The following is a 21072-nucleotide window of genomic DNA, read 5'->3' as shown; positions in this document are numbered from 1 at the left end:
ATATATATATATAATGAAATAAAATAAATAATTAAATTGATCAAAATAAAACAAAAACGAATTAATTTTGATTAATTTTGATTAATTTTGATTAATCAATACGCATTATTTTAAATGAAATTAATTGATGGGATTTTTTCTTCCTTTTAGCCTTCCTATGAGGTACACCCTTCCAACTATGTTCATCCGCGCAAGGGCAGGATGCGAATAGATGAGTCGAAGGATGTGTATTTGGATGACTATTGATTCGATTACTAAATTATGTCGACGCGATTCGCAGAGATGACTGACGAACTTTTCTGAGATATTACTCGTCCGTTCGATTATCGTTTATTGTATTATCTGGCTTAATTCTCTACCCGTATTTCTCCTGATATCGTCTCTTCTCTTTTACTTCGTTTTCTCGCAATTTTGGCAGCGATAATAAAGTACGTGCGTGCACGCATATTTGTTAGCACTCTGACTTTTCGATAATAAACATTTGAATCGCACAACAGAAAAATATCAATTTACCGTCTTGATCTTGTAGAAAAGTAATTGTCCGCACGCGAAATAATTATGATCTCCTTCGCGTCAACTCTTCAAGCACCTCATTATATTCTTAAATGTGACATAGAAAGATAAACACTTTAATAAATAGTATTGGACGTTCTAATTCGATTTTACGAGAACTAAGCAGGAAGTTTACACCAGTTGTCACTTAATTCTTGCTCTTTTACCCGGTGTAGTGTACTTTAGCTCGCTCCAGTGTACATTTATCAATAATTTGGAAATTGTACGAGATTATTAAATTACAAGTGTTATTCAATTTTAAACTATCTTCACGATTGTTATTCCGCGAACATTTAATTCTCGCGCTGGAAGAATCGAAGTCACAGTATAGTTAATTAAATCCTATAAAACTTATGCACATCCATACGTGAGACGTGCATAATAATGATCGGCCACAATAGTGTTATTGTACATAAAGAGATGTAAAACGATAATTATACATATATATATATGTTGTTCTAAATTATGTTTCGATTATATTTCAAATAAAGTATATATACATACTTGATAAAAAAAGGAAGTTTGTTATATTATGCTTTGGGTGCAGCAGCTGCTAAACGTGTATTATTTGCATCGCACAACAGCTAATAAACTTCGATCATATCATCGATATATTTATTGCTGGAAGTTGTGAATCTTTTTGAAGAAATGAAGCCTGTGATGCCTTACCACAATATTGCGCTATTAACAATTGTCAATAGATACTTATTTTTATCATCTTTTTTGTGTAGTAGATTAAACAAATTTATATGCTCTTCAAACTTATGGAGTTTAAGATATTGAGTTTAAGATATTGTAATTTATCAATGCATTAATTTAAAAAAAAAAAACAATTATAATAAGAATTGGGCTAAGATATAGAGCCAAGCAAGGTTTTGATACTATATTATTAAATAACAAACAGAAAATTTATTAGAATATATGTTTCACCCTCAATCAAGTCATTCTTAATGTTAACAATATACAAATTTTAAAATTCAAACGGTATTAATTAATATCGCTCTGATTATAACATTAAGAATAACAAATATTCCAAAGAAATATATTATTGAATTGCTATTGTAGTCAACGGATGTCTTAAAGTAAAGTATGCAACGGATGTCTTAAAGTAGAGTCAAGCGGAAATAGCTAAAACATCCAGAAAAACAAATCAATATGATATCAAAATGACTCCAAAATAATTATTAAAAGTCATTTCCCAATCATTTCTGATTTATTTTAATACCATTTTGACGTTATCGTGACTTGTTGCTCTGCTTGGGATTATATAGTTCAGAATTTATTGTAATCAAAATAATTTTCAACAATTAAAAAAAAAGACTAAATTTCAACCTGATGAATTGATTATAATTCAAATATTTTAAATATCAAATTATCCGAAAATGGCGAAAATCTTGAGCTATCTTGCTAAAAGAAATTCAGTTTTTAGATAAGAGAAATTTAATTTGAAAGTTTTTTGTACATTAAAAATGATTGTTCTGAGAGAATAAGACGCTAGATAGGAAAAGTATGAAAAAGGAAAGTAAAAAGGGGAACTAAAAGATATTAAGGAGAAAGACATACTACAACAACTGTAAGATATAGGGAAGATGTAGATAAAGACTACATATCGGTTTGTTTATTTAAACCTTGAGATTATAATGCATGAGATTATAATGCTCTTTATATGCACCATTTCTGATATTATTATAAAATGATTCTTTATCTAAAATTTTAACTTTCTCCCAATTAAAATTATGATTGAAATTAATATGATAGTCCGAAATAACTGATGGAAATTCCATTTCTTTATTAATATTTCAGAAGAATACTCGTGAACTCTCGTTTGTAAACGTGATCTCTTCGTTTGACCGACATAACTTGTCTCATAATCAAAACAAAAAGTTTAACACACCACATCTTGGAATGATAAAGGATTCAGGTCTGTCTTTCTCAGCAAATGAGAATAGATTAAAATGGATTGAAATTTTTTTCTATCTGAATGCGTATTTTATTAAATAGCGAATTTTTTTATTTTATTAAATAGCGAACTTTTTTTGGATTTAATTGGATTCAATTGGAATCAATTGGATGCAATTGAATTGAAAAACCGCATTTCCTATTCAAAATTTTGAATTGAACAGTATTCACAATTGTGTTGTGTATACAGAAAAAGCTAATATTATTTTTAGATTGAAAGGCATAGAGATATGCTCCATGCAATTCCTATAAATGAATAAAAAGTGCATTCAGGATTAAAAAACATTCATGAATCAATATTTCTGAAAATCTGAATCCATTTCAATTCATTTCAATCCATTCTCGTTTGTTGGGTTGTTTACTTTTATGAATTTATTTAATGTGTTTGGAAATAGAGAAAAGGCCGTTTTTAAATTAATCGTCGGGGCACAAAACTTTCGGAAATGGATTTTCTTATATACGAAAAAATTTGTTATTTTTCATATATAAATTTTTAAATGTGTAATAATATAGTCAAAACCTTGCTTAGCTTGTAATCCTATTCTTATTAATTTAATTTTTAAAAAATTATTTGAATCTTTTTTCTTATATAATAATTATTATATTTTTATAAACATTTTTTAATAAGAACAAAAGAAGTATTTTTATAAAATAAGAAGCTATTTAACTAAATTATTTACTATAAAAGTTGTAAATCTTTTCAAGAAATGAAGCTTATTTTATTATGTAGCTATATATATAGTGATTATTGTTATTGTTATGTTATTTATATACAAATATACATTATTATTTTTATTATCTTTTTTAATATAGTAAATGAAGAATTAATTCAGGAATCCGAAATAGTGCATATCTAAAAGATATCTAAAAGACAATATAAAGAGATCTTCTAAATCTTGTTTCGAAAAAAACCTACATTTTAAAATAAAAAATAAGAAGTAAAACTGCGCTCGCAATTCAAGATGGATGCGCAATTGCGTTATGAAATTCACATTTTACATACAAGATGTCAGGTCAAGAGGTTTCACGTGGTGTGTGTGTGTGTGTGTGTGTGTGTGTGTGGTGTGTGTGTGTGTGTGGTGTGTGTGTGTGGTGTGTGTGTGTGTGTGGTGTGTGTGTGTGGTGTGTGTGTGTGTGTGGTGTGTGTGTGTGTGTTTACACTATACATATTCTAACCTCAAATTTGCAATGGAAAGAAGGACTACATAATGTACTACATAATTTTAACCTCCAACAACCGGTGAAAAGAATAAAAGCAAGGGAAAGATCTACCTCCGGAAATTTGTACGAATATCTTAAATTTTAATGTTAATGAAATCATCCATAGTGAAAGTCTTCAACGAATAACATTCTTTTACTCGTCTTTCACGATGAGTGTGCTCATGCAACGGTTAGGTCGTCTGCGGAACGTGTACTCGGTGTTATTGAGAGGCTCTGACAATGGCAACTTCGTGCACGATGTTTTACCAAAGTATAAGTATAGCATTCCGAGCGTGGCATGTATCGATTCGGGAAAAACCTTAGAAGTACATGCTAACACTCCTGTCATCGACAACGAGAATAACAGCAATCCAGAAAGGGTACAAGAAAATGCGTACGCTCGCAATCTTTTCCTGAACTCATGGAAGTATGAAAAGATCGTGATGCAACCGATCACAACGTATGCTCATGTCACAAATAAGGAAGCATTGAAGATCCTGGAACAAGATTGGAATTTGATGACAAACGCTGAAACAGTATCCGCCATCAAGAAACTGTCCTATAACTTTTCTTACAATAATGAGGAGAAGATCGAGTCATTTCAATATATGAAAGCTTTCAGCAGATTAAAAATGGAACAGTTGACCAACGACGAACTGATGACTATAATGCGGCATCTGGTACTGTTCAACAAGCATATGAAACACTGCAACTTCTACTCCAATCTCTGTACGTTAATAGACAGAGAATGTATGAAGCGTTTCTTGAAGTTACCAATAGAGCAGACATTATATCTTTGTGACATAATATATCAGATGACATGTAAGATTAATCATTATTTTTCTCAATACATGTGGTATTCCATTAGGAATATAGGCAACAAACCTCAGAAACTTAGTCCTCAGCAACTGGTTCAAATTCTGTTTTTTCTTAACATACATCGGAAGCCATCTATAAATATGTACGAGTTGGAATATCATTTGGAACAGTGCAAGGATGAATTATCGATCAACGAGCTAGGTATAGCAGCATTGGGTTTTTTTAAGACTAGCACGAAAATTAAAAACACAGATTTTCTGAATTATATCCTCCAAAGATCTGCAGCTGAAATAAATGAAATACATAGTGTGAGCATCGCAAGCATTATAAAATTAGTACGGTAAGATAAATTTGATGTGCTGAATATTCACTGACTTGCAAATATTGATTTCATCTTTAATAAATCTCTACTTACAGATATAGCACGAATCTTACAGAGTTGAAATCGCTTTTAGATTTATTGAAAGTTTTGACGCCATATGAGCCACGTTACACGTTGTCATCTTTAACGCATATCGCGCAAGCATGTGGAAGAACTGCTGTGTACAACAAAGAGCTCATGGACAGAATAATCACAAGGTAAATTTTATTTTTAAATTTGCAATCGTCATTAATATTTGTGATAAGCAATGCTTATGATTGATATAATTCCAGATTAAATAAAGAATTAAAGACTGCGAGGTTGAAGGATTTCGAAAGACTCCTTTATACTTTTGTTGTTCTTGATATCAATTCAAACAATAGTATCTACCAGAACGTGATCGAGGAATTAAGGACTACATGGAATACTACTCGAGCATTCGAGATACAGAAGTAACTATCCAATAACATATTTTTTAAAACTGCATTATTTATAAAAACTATATTCTTCTTTTTTTGCTTCTTAGAAAAAAAGAGTTGTTCCATTTTAAAGATATTTACGAGACATTTCCCATGATAGGTTTCCACATGTAGCTTCACGTATTCTAGGATATTTGACAATAAAAAGTATATTTCCCATGGATCTAATCAGATATGTCATGGCACCTGAATTTGTGACTAAAACATGCCATGGGAATTACCATTTTCTTTCGCGCGAATACCTCGTACTTGATTACAGCCTTCGAATAGAAGTACCCGAATACGATGGTCCATTTCTGAAACCTACTTTAAAAAGTTTTTTAGAAAAGGTAAGCAAAGAAAAATCAATTATTTATGATCGAATTATTTGTCATATGTCGTATAAATTCGACGAAAAATGATACTTATTAATAAATTTTATAATTACAGAAATATTACAACTTAAGTCTAAAGACTAATTTAAGCTCGACTAGGGCGAATATGCTTTTCTCGGACGTGTTGGCAACGTGTCAGGTACATATATATACTACCATCTAAAAACTAATCTTTTCCTTTACGTATATTATTTCATAAATTATTCTTATCTTTAAATAGGAGTTGTTCAACAATACGACGGATATATCGATAATTCGTCCGTTACCATATTTTATATCACAGGACATTATTTTATGTTTAAACGAGCAAAATCAGCTTATGCCATCAGAGAAATACTTATCGCAATTTGAAGAAATTGATATTAAACGAGTGAAAAATTTAAATAATGTCAGATGGATTGCTCTCGTCATAGGACATCCTGGATTATTAATAAGGAATTGTCGAAATAGACCTACTGGAGCGTTAGCTACAAAAATGAGACAGTTGTCTATAATTGGCTACAAGCCAATTATGGTAAGTTTGTACGAAATAAATATATCAATATAAACTAGGAACGCAGAAATGTATTATAAATACAAAACGCTATTTTTTTGAACATTAAGAATATAAGTTTCAAAATAAATCGATCAAATTCTATTGACGAAATTATGTTATAAATTAAGCATTTTTTTTAATCATAATATTCAGTTATAATGCAGATACAGTAATGTGCAATATAACCAATTATATGATTTCACTTATTTTTGTTTTAACGAAATGAGTTTTATAATAACAATGGGTCTTATAAGCAATCTTTTGACGTTCCTGTGGGATCTCCATTATGCTAATTGCAGCGGATCTTGTAATGCAAGAGTTAGAAGAATTCACACTTGAAAAATTCACAGTTCACATTCAATTTTTATTATAAGTATGTTGATGACACATTGCTTTGTCCTAAAAAGTAGAATATTGATATAATCTTAAAAAATTTTAACGAATATGAGTCTAAATTAAAATTCACTATAGAGCTTGGAGATAAATTAAATTTTCTAACTTTAATCAAAGAAGACAAAAAACTAATTTACAATTGATATCAAAAACCTACATTCTTTTCAAGATATTTAAACTATTTTTCATGTCATCCATTAAGTAAAAAAATACTATTACGGGATATAAATAAAGGTAATACTATTACGGAATTAACGGGCAGAGTTAATGTTATCACACGCAAAATTTTACAAATTAAATTTGCATAAAATAATCAACATTTTACTAAATAACGGATATTCTTTGAAGCTTATTTTTAACATCATCAAAAAGAAGTTTAAAAATCTAAAGATCAGAATAACAATGTAACTCACACGAATAACGAAGAACAAACAGACAAAAATTTGACTACATTTTTCAATATCTTATGGGTTCCATCAATCATATCAGAAAAATTCAAATTTTTTCAAGAATAACAGGATAGTTCATCTTGCCTATGTAGGATTAAATAAACTGAATTCTTTTATTAGAAATCAAAAAAACAAATTGACTTTCACAAACAAATGTGTACAGAGTTAATTGTTAGGAATGTCATGCATCTTAAATAGGATAGACGAAATGATTGCTTAAGACCAGATTAGATAAATATCGCAATTATAACAAAAGGAACATGAAACAAAAATCCATAATTTCTGAACATAGATTGGAACATAATCATAATTTTGACTAGAATCACACAAAGATCTTAGACAGAGAAAAGAATTATAATAAACGACTTATTTCAGAATCAATTTTTATTAATAAAAAATGCACTAAATGTGCAAGACACAGAATTTTTAGATCCATTATACCAAGATCTATTTAAAAAGATTTGACATTTCCAAGTTTTATTTCTTTAATTTATTGTATAAAACATGTATATATATATATCGCATTTATTTATCACTATGTTTTATACCTATGACTAACGACAATTGATTTTGACCTCTCACATACTCTTTGAACGCTTTGTGATAATGTATCTTATCTCACATATCTTCTCTCTCTCTCTTTCTCCATCGTTAACATTATTATACATAAGTTTTTTGTTGAATTGATTTGATTTATGTTTTAATGACTTATTCAACTCTATTAAATTATTACAGATAATAATTTGAATTTGTTAGATTTGAAATTATCTGAAATGTTAGTATTTTATTAGATATGACAGACAGCATTATTATCATTTTATTAATATATGTTAATGATACTTCAATTGCGATGCTTCGCATCGCATCTTTTATATTAAATTTATTCGATTTTATTTTTATTTTTACACTGAGGAAAACCTAATCGAAGGGTTGAAACATTTGTCAATTTTTCTCAAGAATAAAGTATACGATTCCACATACGATTCCACTAACCTGTGTGTTGGCTCGCATTGGCTGATTTACATCTATCTTTGGATAACTGATTATAATTAATGCTGACATTTTAGAATTAGTCTAACTATATTTTTAATTAAAGATTTAAATAATAAAGAATGATTTAAATAATAAACTTTAATTATAGTACAGGTAACGCAAAAAAGTTTTATTTTGTTTTGCAGGTATCATATATGACTTGGGACACACTTCAATCGCCGCGGACAAAATATGAATACATCAAAAATCTTATTATTTCATAAGATTTTTGATGTATTCATATAATATATAATGTCTCAGAAGGACATCCTGTACATCTTTTATTAAGAAAAATATTTCTTGTAATATAAAATATTTCTTGTAATTGTTGATATATATGTACATTATTTTCTTATATTTACAGATATAAACATTAAAGTCGCTTGACGTAATTTTAGAATACATAGTTTAGAGTACACAATAAATGCACATTTGTGTAGAATATTCGTAGAATCAGGTCACGTAAGAAAACGGAGATGTTGAAATCGATTTTAGAAATAATTGTACATAAATTTTTTTGTGTATTCGACGGTGACAAACAGTGTTGCAGTCGCTGGTATCGTTCTAATTAAAGTCGGTGTTAATCCGTTATACAAAGCGCCGATACTTTCTTGCCGTATGATATTCTTGAAAACTATCAAGGCGGGCGTTTTCAAGTTCTGCACCTGATTTCCAAGATATTTTGTTACAACAAAAAATTCAGAAATAGACATATTTTTTTAGTTATTTGAAAACATACCTGTATTCTACTCTTAACAACGTCGGCGGGAAATATCGCTAGCCAGAGCATCGTGCCTCCAACCGCGCCAGCCATCATCGTCTTTTGCCAGCCAATGTCATCTCTATTCTGATCCTTAGCAGCTAATAACTCTCTTGTGGCTTCGTAGCCGCCGAAAAAAAAGAAATAGCCTGGCATTTCGCGAGCTATTGTCGAAGAGAGGCCTGTAAATAGGCCTCTTACACCTTGTTCCCGAAGAACTTGCCTCGTCAAACTCCATGGTCCTATACGAAGTTTCTGAGAGAAATAATAATGTCACTAAAAAATTGCCATTAAAATTTCTAAAGCAAGATTTATGAAACATTGTTTACCGTGGATTTTCCTGTGGTAGTTGCCATTTGCGTCTGTTCGACTTCCCTCATAGCCTGTAACTTGCATTTTATTAACTCTGTTGGGCATAGCGTCAACGAGGAAAAGAATGCAGCGAAGAAGCCGGCCCAGGCATTACTGAAGGAACTTAGCTCTTTCACGCTCTGTACACCTATAAAAAAAAGAAGAATAAAGCATATTATTATTTATTCATTAAAGCATAAATTATTTTAATTTACTTTAATTATTTTAATTTATTTTTAAAAAATAATTCATATTTATATATCATAGTTCATGATTTACCTGATAAATGAGCGATCGCCTTTTGACATCCTCCGTAGGCTGCGAATAATACCGAGTTTTCGGCAACATTGGCGACTACCGCAGGGATTGTTCCAGCGTACAAACCTCTTGCGATACCATCTGTTCTTAACGTACGGAGAAAACAATTCACCATATTTTTGTACATGGATGGGAAGGTTTGCATCTTTACCTTCACCGTGTCCAATGGTTGGCCCACATAAACGAGCGCTACACCACCTTTTAAATAAAAAAATAATAATATGCTTGTATATAGAAAATATAGAGACTCTCAATAGAATGTTTCAAAGCATTTTCACGAAATTATTATTCTACTGGCAATTAATGATAAATAACTTGTCTGTTATATTTTTCACATTTGATAGAGTGGAGAAATTATTGAAAAATTATCGCAAAAGTTTAACCATTAAACGATTATTCTATGTGAACTCTAAACTTATTTACGTAAAAATACTGTAGATATAATTAATGTTGCAATATTAATTTTTTCTAAGATTTTATCAATTTATCAATAAAAATGAACATTTCTTGATAATATTAATGAATTAAACAGCTGTAAATTCACAATTTTCTTAGATTGCGATAGTTTGCCAACAACAAATTTCTGCGTAATTAATAATACAAAACAATTAGTTTTTGTTTTTCAATTCAATAGATCGCATAAGAACGCGACTTTGCGCTAGTTGGAATGATTTAGAAGTTGGATGCAATTGAATTTATCAGTCGAATATTTACGTGAAAGATAACATTACAGAACAAATATTATCGTTATCTTTCCATCGAATTTATTACAGATAAACGTGTTATTTATCTAAATATCAGAATGTACAATTTTATGATAAACAGTAGATAGACATTAAGCAATTCAAGCTGACGTTATTTGTCATCATTTTGACATTAAAATATCATCAAAGCCCAAGTAGAACAATAAGTTACGATAACATCAACATGACGTTAAAATTAATTGTAAATGATTAAAAAATGATTTTTAATGATTATTTTGGAATCAATTTGACATCCTTTTAATGCTGAGGTGACTTGTTTTTAATTGAAAGATGTCATTTTGACTCAAAATGAGAAATGATGTCACTTTGTTATCTGGGAATGCAATCAAATTAATTAATTTAAAATACATCGATAATAATTCATATTTTATATATCTATTTGTTTATAAATATCGAAAATTTTAAAATTAAATAGACCAAGGTTTTTGCTAAGAAACGAAGTTTCTAGAAGTTTTCACTTTTTAAGCCTTTTAATTTTTCTATTCTTATATTTTACAATTTTCTATCTTTACATAATTTTTTAAGCAATTTCTTTTTTTTTAAGATCTTCGTAATTTTATTCTTCTCAAACTTAGGTCAATGTGTAAAATTAACATTAATTTCGATTCATTTATTATTTATCTTTTTCTAATTCTTAGAATTCTTAAAATTAGAAAAAAAAGAGTAAGAGTTAAATCGATATTAAAGTTAATCTTACATTGACAGAATCGTCTCTACCAATTAATGTAGATTATAAGTTTTAATCTCATTGTCAGTTCAACTTAAGTCTGTGGCACACGACGATGGCGTGTTTCTCTGCTGAATTGCTTGCATTTTGATAAATTACTAGAAATTCTGCGTTTTGAGGCTTCTGATTTTCTCCTGGACATCCTTGTTTAATGTTCGGTAAACAAGGATAAAAGGACATAACATTCGGGTGATCCGGAGAGCATCCAGATGGAAATTCAAACCCCTGTGTAATGCAATTCTAATAATTTACTAAACACAAGCAGAAAAATTCAGCAGAAAAATCATGCATGCATCGTGTGCCACAGGTTTTATCCTTTATCTTTTTCTAATTCTTAGAACTAGAAAAAGTTGAAGCTAAACAATTTAGCTCACGAAATGGCAACACAAAGTATAATCAGTATCGTAGTTTCTAACGAGCGTTAAAAGTTGATTTTATAGATTAAGATTCAATTTATTATACATTTTTATATAAAGTAATTACTTCATATATGACATAAAAAATTAAAAAAAATGAAGACTTACAATTAAACAGAAATTAAAATTAAACTACATTGGTAAAAACAGGAATTAGAAATGTTTTGCTGCGAGAGGAAATATCATCTGAATAGAAGATGATGCAACTTCCGTACAGATTCGAGTAAATTCCGATTATTTTGATCGACAATCGACTTGTCAGCCTGTATCAATTCATTAAATAATAGAACAATCGATTTTTAGTTTAATATATGAAAAGAACGATTTCAGCATAAGTGGATTCGTGAGTAAACGGAAAGATATAGATTCCTATTTCTATAGAAAACCATGCGGCGAGACAAATACCGAGTGAACCGGCCACAAAATCAATCGCGCCCTCCTTGACGCTTCCGCGGCAGTTTTCCATCGGCACGTGAGGAACTTCCGTGTCAATCAGTCCGACAACGCTGTCTGTCGTCATTGTGGTCATCGTCTGGGCGAAAAATTCTTTCGTTGTGGCCATGTGCTTTTGTCCCAGGCGATAAAACAGATACAACCACAATCACCACGATCGCCAGCCAGCCGCACGCAACGGGTGATACTGGCGATTGAGCGTCTCGCGAGGCGTTATAAATATATGTATATGAATCTCTATAGAAAGAAGCTGATATCGTCGGCTTGTCGTTTACGTTGTCATTTAACGAACAGGTCCGGCTCGAGAAATCGCTGGGCCTGTCAGAAATCCCTGAAAAAAAGAATTTCCGTCGCATCTTGCAACTTTTATTTTTATGCTTCTTGAACAAGAGAGAGAAAAACAAAACAGAGAGAATTCTTGTGTCTAGACATATTGAAATTATTAGAAACTGAAAATCTATAGTTTGTAACATGCGCTACAGGTTTGTAGCATGCAATAGCAATGAATATTTTAAAACACAGCCAGTACATAGAACAATTGCTTTCCTTTTAGATGACAGCCGACATAAGCTAGAAGTTTTATCTTTATTTGTATTATTCTGAATATCAAGAAGGAAATACATGGCAATGATGTTTGTGTCTATTGTATCTCTTAAACGGAAAGCAGTCTAAAATGTTACAGCTGCAATAGAAGTCTGTTCTTTTCAATTGAACTTCTTGCACCGTTCAACCTTTACCTCTTTTTTTCATGTTGAAAAGAAAAAGAGAAAAGATAGTACAAGAATTTTAGTTGAAAAAAACAGACCACGCATTTGTACAATTTAAGATAAATACAATTTAAGATAAAAGTAGTATGTAGCTAAAGACTAAGTAGTAGGTAAAAGTTATAATTCTTAAACGTTTTTGTAGTAATTTTAATTCTTAATCTCGATTTAACTTATTTTTTTAACTTATTTTCTTAACTAAAAAAAAAAACTAAAAAAAAAAAGATAAAATATTAAACGGAGATTAAAGTTGGTCTATATTGATAAAAATAAACATTATGAGGAAAGATTTCATCGAATTTTTCAAGACGATGGACAAATGGAAAATTATTCGCTGGCGTCTTAAGTTTACGCTAATCTATTTTTTCTTTGTATTTTTCTGTCTCTTTGAAGTAAAACTTTTTTGAGGTCCAATACGACCAAATATGCGAAATATCCAGATTGATTGTACAATTTTAATTTGAATAATAATATTATGAAATAATATAATCACACTAGTCCACGCTAATCGCTTATAGGTTATGAAAAAGTGCGAGAGAGAGAGAGAGAGAGAGAGAGAGAGAGAGAGAGAGAGAATGCGAATGCCTGCCAAGAATGTCAGGATACGCGATGGCAGGTTGCCATGGAGATGCAGGGCGTTGTATCCAGACAACGAACGAGTAAAACATCCCCAGATGAACGTGTCGTCCAAATCCCTAGACTGTTGGGCGATTTGGAGCAATTTCGAGAATTGATTCCGTCTTACGGAATCCCCGAATCCGCGATCGTTTCATACAGAACGGTTTTGCGAGATCGGATTCGGCGTCGCGACGCGAAAATAAAAAAAAAAAAAAAGAAATCGCCAAGGCACAAAAGAGATCGCGACGCCTGGCTTGTGGGCAGTTCCGCGAGGATCCGACATTAGGCACGACGTCGCGACGGCCGACGACATTCCAAAACATGAATTCGCCTCGCGGCCGCGATTGATATCCCACCTCTCTCTCTCTTTCTTTTTCTCCCTCCCTCTCTCTCTCTCTCTCTCTCTCTCTCTCTCTCTCTCTCTCTTTGTCCTCTCTTTCTTCTTGTTTCCCTCTATTTTCTTCATCTTTTACCCGAGGAAGCGGAAACGGTATTGAGACTAGCGGCGTCGCCGGAGTCCGGAGACGCGGACCGACGCGACGGCTCCGTCGCCGTCGTTCGTAGTCGTTGAGTTGCGAGATCGCACCGTACGGGTAACGAGAGTGAGCACCGAACATTGCGAACGCAACGTTTAACAACGTTTCACGTTCACGTTGTGCTGGGTTCATCGTTGTGCGTACGCACACGTTGTGCGAGGTGCGAGCACACGCTAGAGGGAAAGTGTGTGCCGTGGATCGCGTTGCATCGCACTGTGTCGTGCTGTGGCTATACTGTATCGTGCCTGCCGTGCCGTGGCGATTCTTCCGAGCCTTCTCGTTCGGATACTGCCCAGCCATGATAGCTACCGCGAGCGCGTCTCCGTCGCGACGCGAGAGGCACGTCGCCGCGGCGCTCTAGCTTTAGGAGCTCGACCGACCGCAAGATGCGAGAGGTCCGTTCTCGGGAGAGCATCCTCGCGGTAAGTAACGCGTCGTTACCGTCGATGTCTCGGCCACTGTGCTTGGAAAAAAAAAAGAACATCGCAAGGTCCGTCACACGGTCCAAGTGTGCCTTGGTTTCCTCTTTCGCCCCCGCCATTAATTCTGTATTCTCGTATACAGCATTCTGTCGTCGTCATCATCATTCTCGCCCTCGGACGACGGCGAGAAGTCGCGACGCGACGCCACGATGAGCCGTCCTCCGAGAGCATCGGAGAGCATTCGAGAGAAAGAGGACCGTTATGTCGACACGCTATAGGTCCGCCTATAGGCTGCCGCCGTTGTGTCCCGGTCGATACGAAGGGATCCGACAAGGTTCGTCCCATCCGTGGCGCTGATTTCCGAGAGAGGGAGAGGGAAAGGGGGGGGGGGCAACCCTGATGCTCTGATCGCGAGACGACGCTGTCGCCGCGACGTCGCGTCCCACCGTCCTACGGGGAATCATTCGGTTTGGGAGACGCGGTGCGCTTGAAGAACCCATTCGCGACGGGCAGTGAATGTCCCGCGTGCGTTTGCCTCCGCCTTCCTCGGGCGTGCTCGGGCGGCTCGTTTCGGTGGGCTTGGTTCATCAGGTTCGCCCTCGGAGGGCTCGGAATTCAGGTTCAGGGTCAGGTTCAGATCCGGTGTGCGAGAACGTTCTCGTTGTCGAGGCAAATAATGTGGACGCGATAGCGAAAAGGGAATCGGGCGTGTGCGCGTTTAAAGGGCGGAAGACGGTGGAGGGAGGAAGGAAGGACGACAGGGTTGCTCGTGTCGAGCGGTGTTTTGGATACCTGAGTAACAGCTGAGTAGGTTACGTTAAAAGAAGATGTTATCGAGTGGTGCTGAGCGATATCTCTTTGAGAAACCTCGCTAGGTCTCTCTTTAAAACCGTCGATCAGAACTAGATAATGCCATGCATTCTTGTGGCATACCGTTTCGGATTGTTCGTATTCTACGCTTGTGGACTTGAGGGAGTCATTCATAGGTTCCAATTGTAATGGTGTTTTCCCAACTGGTCGATTCGATCGCTCCAGGAGACCGCGCGGAACGATATCGACGCAACGTGCATCATCAAGCCTGATGTTCCAATAGAATTTCATCTGGGGTACATTAACCTCCAATATGTAAAAAAAAATGCATTGAACGTACATTAATGTACATTAACCTAAACCTGCTTGGAAAATCTTATTAACTTACAACACAATTAAATCAGGAAAAGGGAAAATCTTCTCGTAGAAGCGTTCTTTTTTTCTTCCATTTCATTTTATTATCTCTTTTGCAGTGAAAGTCAGCGTCGCAGAATGGTGGTGGATTATTGCTTGTCGATTCAAGCCTCAGCAACTGCAGTAAGAAAGCAGGAGCGAAGGTTAGGTGGCACAGTGGGTGCAAAGATGCAACCCAACAGTGGCGGAGGATGTGGAATGACACCCAAAGAGCTCTCCGACAATGACGACTTGGCTACATCCCTTGTGCTGGATCCCTATCTAGGATTTACCACCCATAAGATGAATATCAGGTATCACTGTTTGACTAAATTGATAAATCAAGATGCTTTTCAGAAAGAGGTGCAGATAACATAGTGTAACACAGTGAATCATTATATCCTTATTGCCTTTCTTATGAATTATTATTATATCCTTATTGTCTGTCAATGTTAAACAAAGATGAAACAATTCACTGTTACATTATGTCATTAGTGTTGCATTCTTTTGCTAAAAAATATCTTCAACTTGCAAATTATTAATACAAATTGTTTACTAAAATGGAGAGGATTTCCATTCTGTCCGATAGGTACAGACCATTGAAGGCAAACAAGGAGGAGCTGCGTAAAATCATTTGTGAATTTATTCAAACTCAAAATTATGAGAAGGCATACAAGAAATTGATGGGTGGGGACTGGGGTGCACGACTTCCCCACACAAAGTCTAAACAGCAGCAAATCAATCTGGAGAATCACGTAAGTTATACATGTATAGCAACGCTATTTTATAATCCAATTATTTTATTTTAGCAAGAAATTTGCATTGCATTTTTATGATATAAAAAACATATGTGTGTAATAGTTGTTTGTTTTCTTTTTCAGATTAAGCGATATCTGCGAGTTTTTGATAAAGATTCTGGCTTTGCCATAGAGCCGTGCTATAGATATAGCCTAGAAGGACAAAAAGGTGCTAAGATATGCGCCACAAAGAAATGGATGAAGCACGACAAAATCTCTTGCCTCGTCGGTTGCATAGCGGAGCTAAGTGAAAAGGTTTGAGCTTTGCAAAGAGTGTATAAAAAAAAATTTAATTTAAAAAGTTTTCTTATTATTTCTGCATTTTTTGTTTATTTTCATTTAATATATATCGTCATTTTTCTATGCTTTTAGGAAGAAGCTGCGTTGCTGCATCCTGGGAAAAATGACTTCTCTGTGATGTTTAGTTGTCGAAAGAATTGTGCCCAATTATGGTTGGGACCGGCCGCATATATAAACCATGACTGTAGAGCGAATTGCAAGGTAAGAAATTCGAATGTAGTTGCGTAAAAATTATTATGTAAACTCGGAAAAATTATTTTCACAGTTTGTGGCAACGGGAAGAGACACGGCATGTGTGAAGGTATTACGCGATATCGAGGTTGGCGAGGAAATCACATGTTTTTATGGAGAGGATTTCTTTGGTGATGGCAATTGTTACTGCGAGTGCGAAACCTGCGAAAGGCGAGGGACTGGCACTTTTGCGAGCCAGAAACCGGGCGAGGAGATGTCGTCTGGTAAGTTGCACGTAATATTTATAGGACAAAGTCAGTCTTTGAGTTCGTTACTTTTGTCACTATTTTTTCCTATTTTTTATTTTTAGGCTATCGTTTGAGAGAAACGGATAATCGAATCAACCGAACTAAACATCGACAGCAGCCATTGAACAGGAATAAACAGCAAGCCGATACTGCTCTCACCGAGCGAAATGCGGTCCTAGTTGGAAATGCGGCAGTTGCACCACAATCTCTCAGCATGAAGGAGCTGCGACGCAAAGGGCTTACCAAGTACGATGCTGAGCTATTGATCGCACAAGGCTGTCGTTTCTCGGATATCAATCAACAACAGCCAGCGATCAACAACGGTGAAAATATGCTGCAGACTCGAGCGCATCCCTCCGCGATCGCAACTTCCGTCACGAGGAGTCTCCGTAACAAACAAATGTGCAAGTTTGACGGCAATACCAGTGATGGAAATGCCATCAAGAATACTCAATCGCTTAGAGCATCCAGGTAGGTTATTAGGCTCTTTTGTGCGATTAACTCTGTTGATCGATCTGTTCGGATCTATTTGATTCAAAATTCATAATTTATCTTTTTACTAATATATTATTTAAAAACTTTTCCTCTGATATTTATTTGATGATTTCGTCTGTGATGTAAGATCCCTTTAAAAGTGTTTTTATTTTTAATCATATTTAAATGTGTGTTTAATTTTAAATTATAATCTTTAATTGGATAGACTTCACAAGAGAACGGAATCAAAGAAAGGAAAAATCAACATGAAGCCTCCATTGCTCTGTCTCAGCAATCCCGCTGTGAAAGACACAGAAGTAGCAGATATCGGTCATCGAAAGGAGGATTCTGATAGAGAACCAGTTCACAAGGAGAATTTATATTCACGATTGCAAAAGCATCATTTGTCGAACGCGTCGGAGATGGATCGCGGTTTCCACATGGAACAAACACGACAACGTATCGTGACGGTGGAATCAAACGAAGACGCTTGTCCGCTACGACTGATGGAGATAGAAGACACTGGTGATGGCGATTCGATGGAGGATGATCGGGGAATACCGGATCTCACCGCGGAAGTCGATCCCGAGACAGTAGATAATGTTAATTCTTCCAGTTACAAAAAGGGACATTATAGTACAAATGCCTGTGATTCAATCCGATTAAGTTCCACGTCTCAAGCCCATGTACAACAACACTTACATACTGAAGAATCTAATCCCGAAGATACAAATTATCGCTCAAGGGATTATCATTCTTCATCGCCTATGCGGCATAAGGAAAGCGAAAATGTCCCTTGTAGCACGATTGAAGAGGCGAATTGCATTAACAAACGTTCCAAGTCTCATGGCAAACAACTTTCCTCGACGGATGAGCAAGATGATCGCAAGACGCCCAACGAGGAATCGTCTTACGAGTTTGAAGACGACGAATCGCCATCGCCACTGATTGAAGAAAAGAAAATGTTGCAGACCAACTTTCGAGAGAACATTTTGCACGAGACGAACTCTCGGTCAGATGACGAATGCTGCGATTTGAATTCTACGAAAGTAATTGTGGTGCACGATGTGGAAAAAGAAGAGGAGAGTGAAAGTTGCGAGAGTCCGATCGCCGTCGACACGTCGGCGGCGAGTCGCTCAGACAGTGTTGAGTTTTGTGGATTGAACTCTGACGGAGTTATAGAAGCGGAAGCTGATACCGAAAACATTTTAAAATGTTATAATAATACAATTTCAAATCAGGAGGGAAAACAGGATGTTGTGACGAAAAGTGATACGTACGTCGCAAGCGTTGAGCCTGGTGTCAGATCCGAAATGACAATGTTATGCGCAACGGAGATGAACTCTAGAATAAATATTATAGAAGGAAATAACGCGATGATCTTTAATAACGTACAGATTACGAACTATAATAGTGATCTAACGAGCCATATGAATTTAGAAGACAATCGCAATTCCACATTGGTAAAAAAATCAACATCCAGGCTCTCGAAGTCGTCTCGCAAATTGCAGAAGAGACTTTCGAACGCCAAATCCAAGTTCGGAGTATTGACGGAGGGTGTTCAGGACGATTTGAAGAGTCACAGCAAGGGGAAGAGCAAGAACAAATCTACCAAAAGTCAAAGAAGAGATCGGCAAAGATCGGCGACGGCCGAGATAGGAGAGGCTGACGACGATTCAGGTATTCAAGGCGACATCTATGAATTTAGTGAAAAGGAAAGCAACCTGGAAGACATTGGTATTCTGTCTATAATAAGACGAGGCAAGCACGAATCTCGTCATGCGTCCTCTTCATCGATAGCAGTGTCGCCTGTGCAGGAGATGCAATGTAATGACGAGTACAATAAAGCTGAGCCACCGGTGCTGATTCCAGAAGAACCGTGGCCTCCGACCATGGCTCAGAGCGAACATGGCGTGGAATCCAATAGTGGTGTTCAGTCTAGAGAAAACTGTGATGTTGAAGGGAGCTTGGATCGGTAAATATGCAACGAATATATTATATAAAATTATTTCTATCATTTAATTAAATCCATAATTTTAAGATGCTGTACTTTATCAAATTTTCTTTTCAAAGTCGAATTGATAAATTGGAGGGATCTTTTTTTTTTTAGATTGACATCCTATGAGAACAATAGTACACAATCCCGAAAATCAAGCACAACCCCGTCCGAGTGCCAATGGCGAACAAGCAATCCGAGCAATTGTCGAGTTTGTCCTGTTACGCCAGAAAGGACCAGCGGACGACTGAAGTTGACGCTGCGCATGAAGCGATCGCCCGTGCTGGACGATATCGTCGAATCTGGCACCAGCGGTTTGAGTGAGGATAGCTACGAGCCGGAATATGAAGTGTTGCGTGTCGAGGGATTGGAGAGGCGCAAACGCCGAAAGAAGCACAAGAGCAGGGATCGCGAGAGACGGCATAAGAAGTCGCGTGTATTGAACTTGGATCCGCCACCACCGCCCATGAAAAGATTACGCTTGATTCTCGGCAACGAGACTCGCACTATCGATTTAACGCACTCTTAACAGCTATAATTCCACCTGCCTTCGCTCTCTCGACTTGCGCCCCCTGCCCTTCCATCATCATGACATGTAATATCGATTTTATTATGATATAGACTATCTTTTTAAACATAATTAAAAACGAAAGATCATCCAAGCCTCCTCGTTCTACGACATGTGACAGCGAGTTCATATCGAACTTGAAGATACTTTTCACAATTGAACTTGATTTAGTGATAGAACTAGTATCACTACTTTTCCTTCCTACCTTTTTCATTTTATCTTTCATCTCTATCTTTCTGTCTCTTTCTTGTAGTTCCCATTATTTAAATCTTTTAGCGGTATATGTCTTATTCTTATAACAACAACGAATCTCTGAGGGCCTATCGAGATATCGTAAGCGAGAAAACGCGTAGGTGGAAGAAGTTTTAAATCGTGCACGTACACGTTTCTCCCATGTAAAGTTAAATACCGCGTATAAATCAGAAAAAAGTACATGAATACTTATCCAAGCAGTTCCATAGAGATTAATAAAAAGTGCTCTAGCGTACTAAACAAATAATTCCATTTAGTGATTCAATTGGAGCCGAGTACATTATTTTTCGAAATTTTTGCCGTCTTTAATAAAAAATATCGAATCGAATTTCCATAGATGATTTCTGAAAAAAATCTTTCTCCTTTTTCTTTTTGCATTTCTTTTTCTCCGGGTATTAGTTTCTTGATAAACTATATCTTGACAAATGCAACAGTATCGATCTTGTATTTTATGAAATAAACCAAGTAACCAAATTAAATTATACAAGTTATATTTCGGTGAAACCGTTTCGTAAAGAAATTTATTATTGCTGTTTTCCATGATACTCCGAAACGGAGAAAAAGGACGAAGGAGGAGGATCCCTATACTTATACTATGTATAATAATGATTATCTAATTAAAAGAAAATTTAGCTAAATATTAGTTAGCACTTATAATCGCTATTCTCGAACGAGAGGTCAAAAATATCATGTGGAGAACCTTGTAAATATTGCTTATATA

At 35.2% G+C, this 21072-nt stretch overlaps 4 protein-coding genes across 5 annotated transcripts in view; 3 read left to right on the top strand and 1 right to left on the bottom strand.

Moving 5' to 3' along the window:
• Positions 1–999, top strand: part of LOC108684208 — a 12576-nt gene extending 11577 nt beyond the window's left edge. The window contains exon 4 of the mRNA XM_018188407.1: positions 151–999. Within this exon, the coding sequence (XP_018043896.1) occupies positions 151–246 (96 nt within the window). The 3' untranslated portion in view covers positions 247–999. The remainder of the gene's footprint in view (positions 1–150) is intronic.
• Positions 1000–3705: 2706 nt separating this feature from the next.
• On the top strand, positions 3706–8414 carry LOC108684205 (FAST kinase domain-containing protein 5, mitochondrial). Its single transcript, XM_018188405.1, has 7 exons — positions 3706–4870; positions 4948–5109; positions 5185–5343; positions 5471–5699; positions 5800–5883; positions 5965–6258; positions 8300–8414. The coding sequence occupies exons 1-7, from the start codon at positions 3882–3884 to the stop codon at positions 8375–8377; spliced, it is 1995 nt and encodes a 664-aa protein (XP_018043894.1). The 5' UTR covers positions 3706–3881; the 3' UTR covers positions 8378–8414.
• A 125-nt stretch (positions 8415–8539) lies between these two features.
• Positions 8540–12157, bottom strand: LOC108684209 (mitochondrial ornithine transporter 1). The gene is made up of 5 exons (XM_018188408.1): positions 11895–12157; positions 9544–9780; positions 9243–9412; positions 8893–9168; positions 8540–8818 (listed from the first exon to the last, which is right to left on the bottom strand). The coding sequence occupies exons 1-5, from the start codon at positions 12049–12051 to the stop codon at positions 8645–8647; spliced, it is 1014 nt and encodes a 337-aa protein (XP_018043897.1). The 5' UTR covers positions 12052–12157; the 3' UTR covers positions 8540–8644.
• Positions 12158–13855: 1698 nt separating this feature from the next.
• Positions 13856–20647, top strand: LOC108684228 (histone-lysine N-methyltransferase KMT5B). 2 transcript variants are annotated; one of them, XM_018188454.1, is made up of 9 exons: positions 13856–14282; positions 15566–15799; positions 16075–16240; positions 16367–16537; positions 16655–16783; positions 16848–17037; positions 17124–17532; positions 17762–19510; positions 19646–20647. In XM_018188454.1, exons 2-9 carry the CDS (start codon positions 15585–15587, stop codon positions 20058–20060), a joined length of 3444 nt encoding a protein of 1147 aa, XP_018043943.1. In that variant the 5' UTR covers positions 13856–14282; positions 15566–15584; the 3' UTR covers positions 20061–20647. The 2 variants fall into 2 exon arrangements, with proteins under 2 accessions (XP_018043943.1, XP_018043944.1); XM_018188455.1 differs by lacking the exon at positions 13856–14282 and adding an exon at positions 15096–15388.
• The last annotated feature ends 425 nt before the right edge of the window (positions 20648–21072 follow it).

Source organism: Atta colombica, unplaced genomic scaffold, assembly GCF_001594045.1.
Source record: "Atta colombica isolate Treedump-2 unplaced genomic scaffold, Acol1.0 scaffold127, whole genome shotgun sequence".
Classification (NCBI taxonomy): Eukaryota; Metazoa; Arthropoda; class Insecta; order Hymenoptera; family Formicidae; genus Atta; species Atta colombica.
The sequence above is the reverse complement of the archived record's forward strand: the minus strand, read 5'-3'. Positions and strand labels throughout refer to the sequence as shown.

Coding starts and splice junctions, on each gene's coding strand:
- LOC108684205 (XM_018188405.1), top strand. CDS start 3,882: ATGAGTGTGCTCATGCAACGGTTAGGTCGTCTGCGGAACGTGTACTCG. Junction 4,871..4,947: donor AGCATTATAAAATTAGTACG/GTAAGATAAATT, acceptor CTCTACTTACAG/ATATAGCACGAATCTTACAG. Junction 5,344..5,470: donor CGAGCATTCGAGATACAGAA/GTAACTATCCAA, acceptor TTCCCATGATAG/GTTTCCACATGTAGCTTCAC.
- LOC108684209 (XM_018188408.1), bottom strand. CDS start 12,051: ATGGCCACAACGAAAGAATTTTTCGCCCAGACGATGACCACAATGACG. Junction 9,169..9,242: donor CTACCACAGGAAAATCCACG/GTAAACAATGTT, acceptor TATTTCTCTCAG/AAACTTCGTATAGGACCATG. Junction 8,819..8,892: donor TTGTTAAGAGTAGAATACAG/GTATGTTTTCAA, acceptor CTTGGAAATCAG/GTGCAGAACTTGAAAACGCC.
- LOC108684228 (XM_018188454.1), top strand. CDS start 15,585: ATGGTGGTGGATTATTGCTTGTCGATTCAAGCCTCAGCAACTGCAGTA. Junction 17,038..17,123: donor GGGCGAGGAGATGTCGTCTG/GTAAGTTGCACG, acceptor TTTTATTTTTAG/GCTATCGTTTGAGAGAAACG. Junction 19,511..19,645: donor GTTGAAGGGAGCTTGGATCG/GTAAATATGCAA, acceptor TTTTTTTTTTAG/ATTGACATCCTATGAGAACA.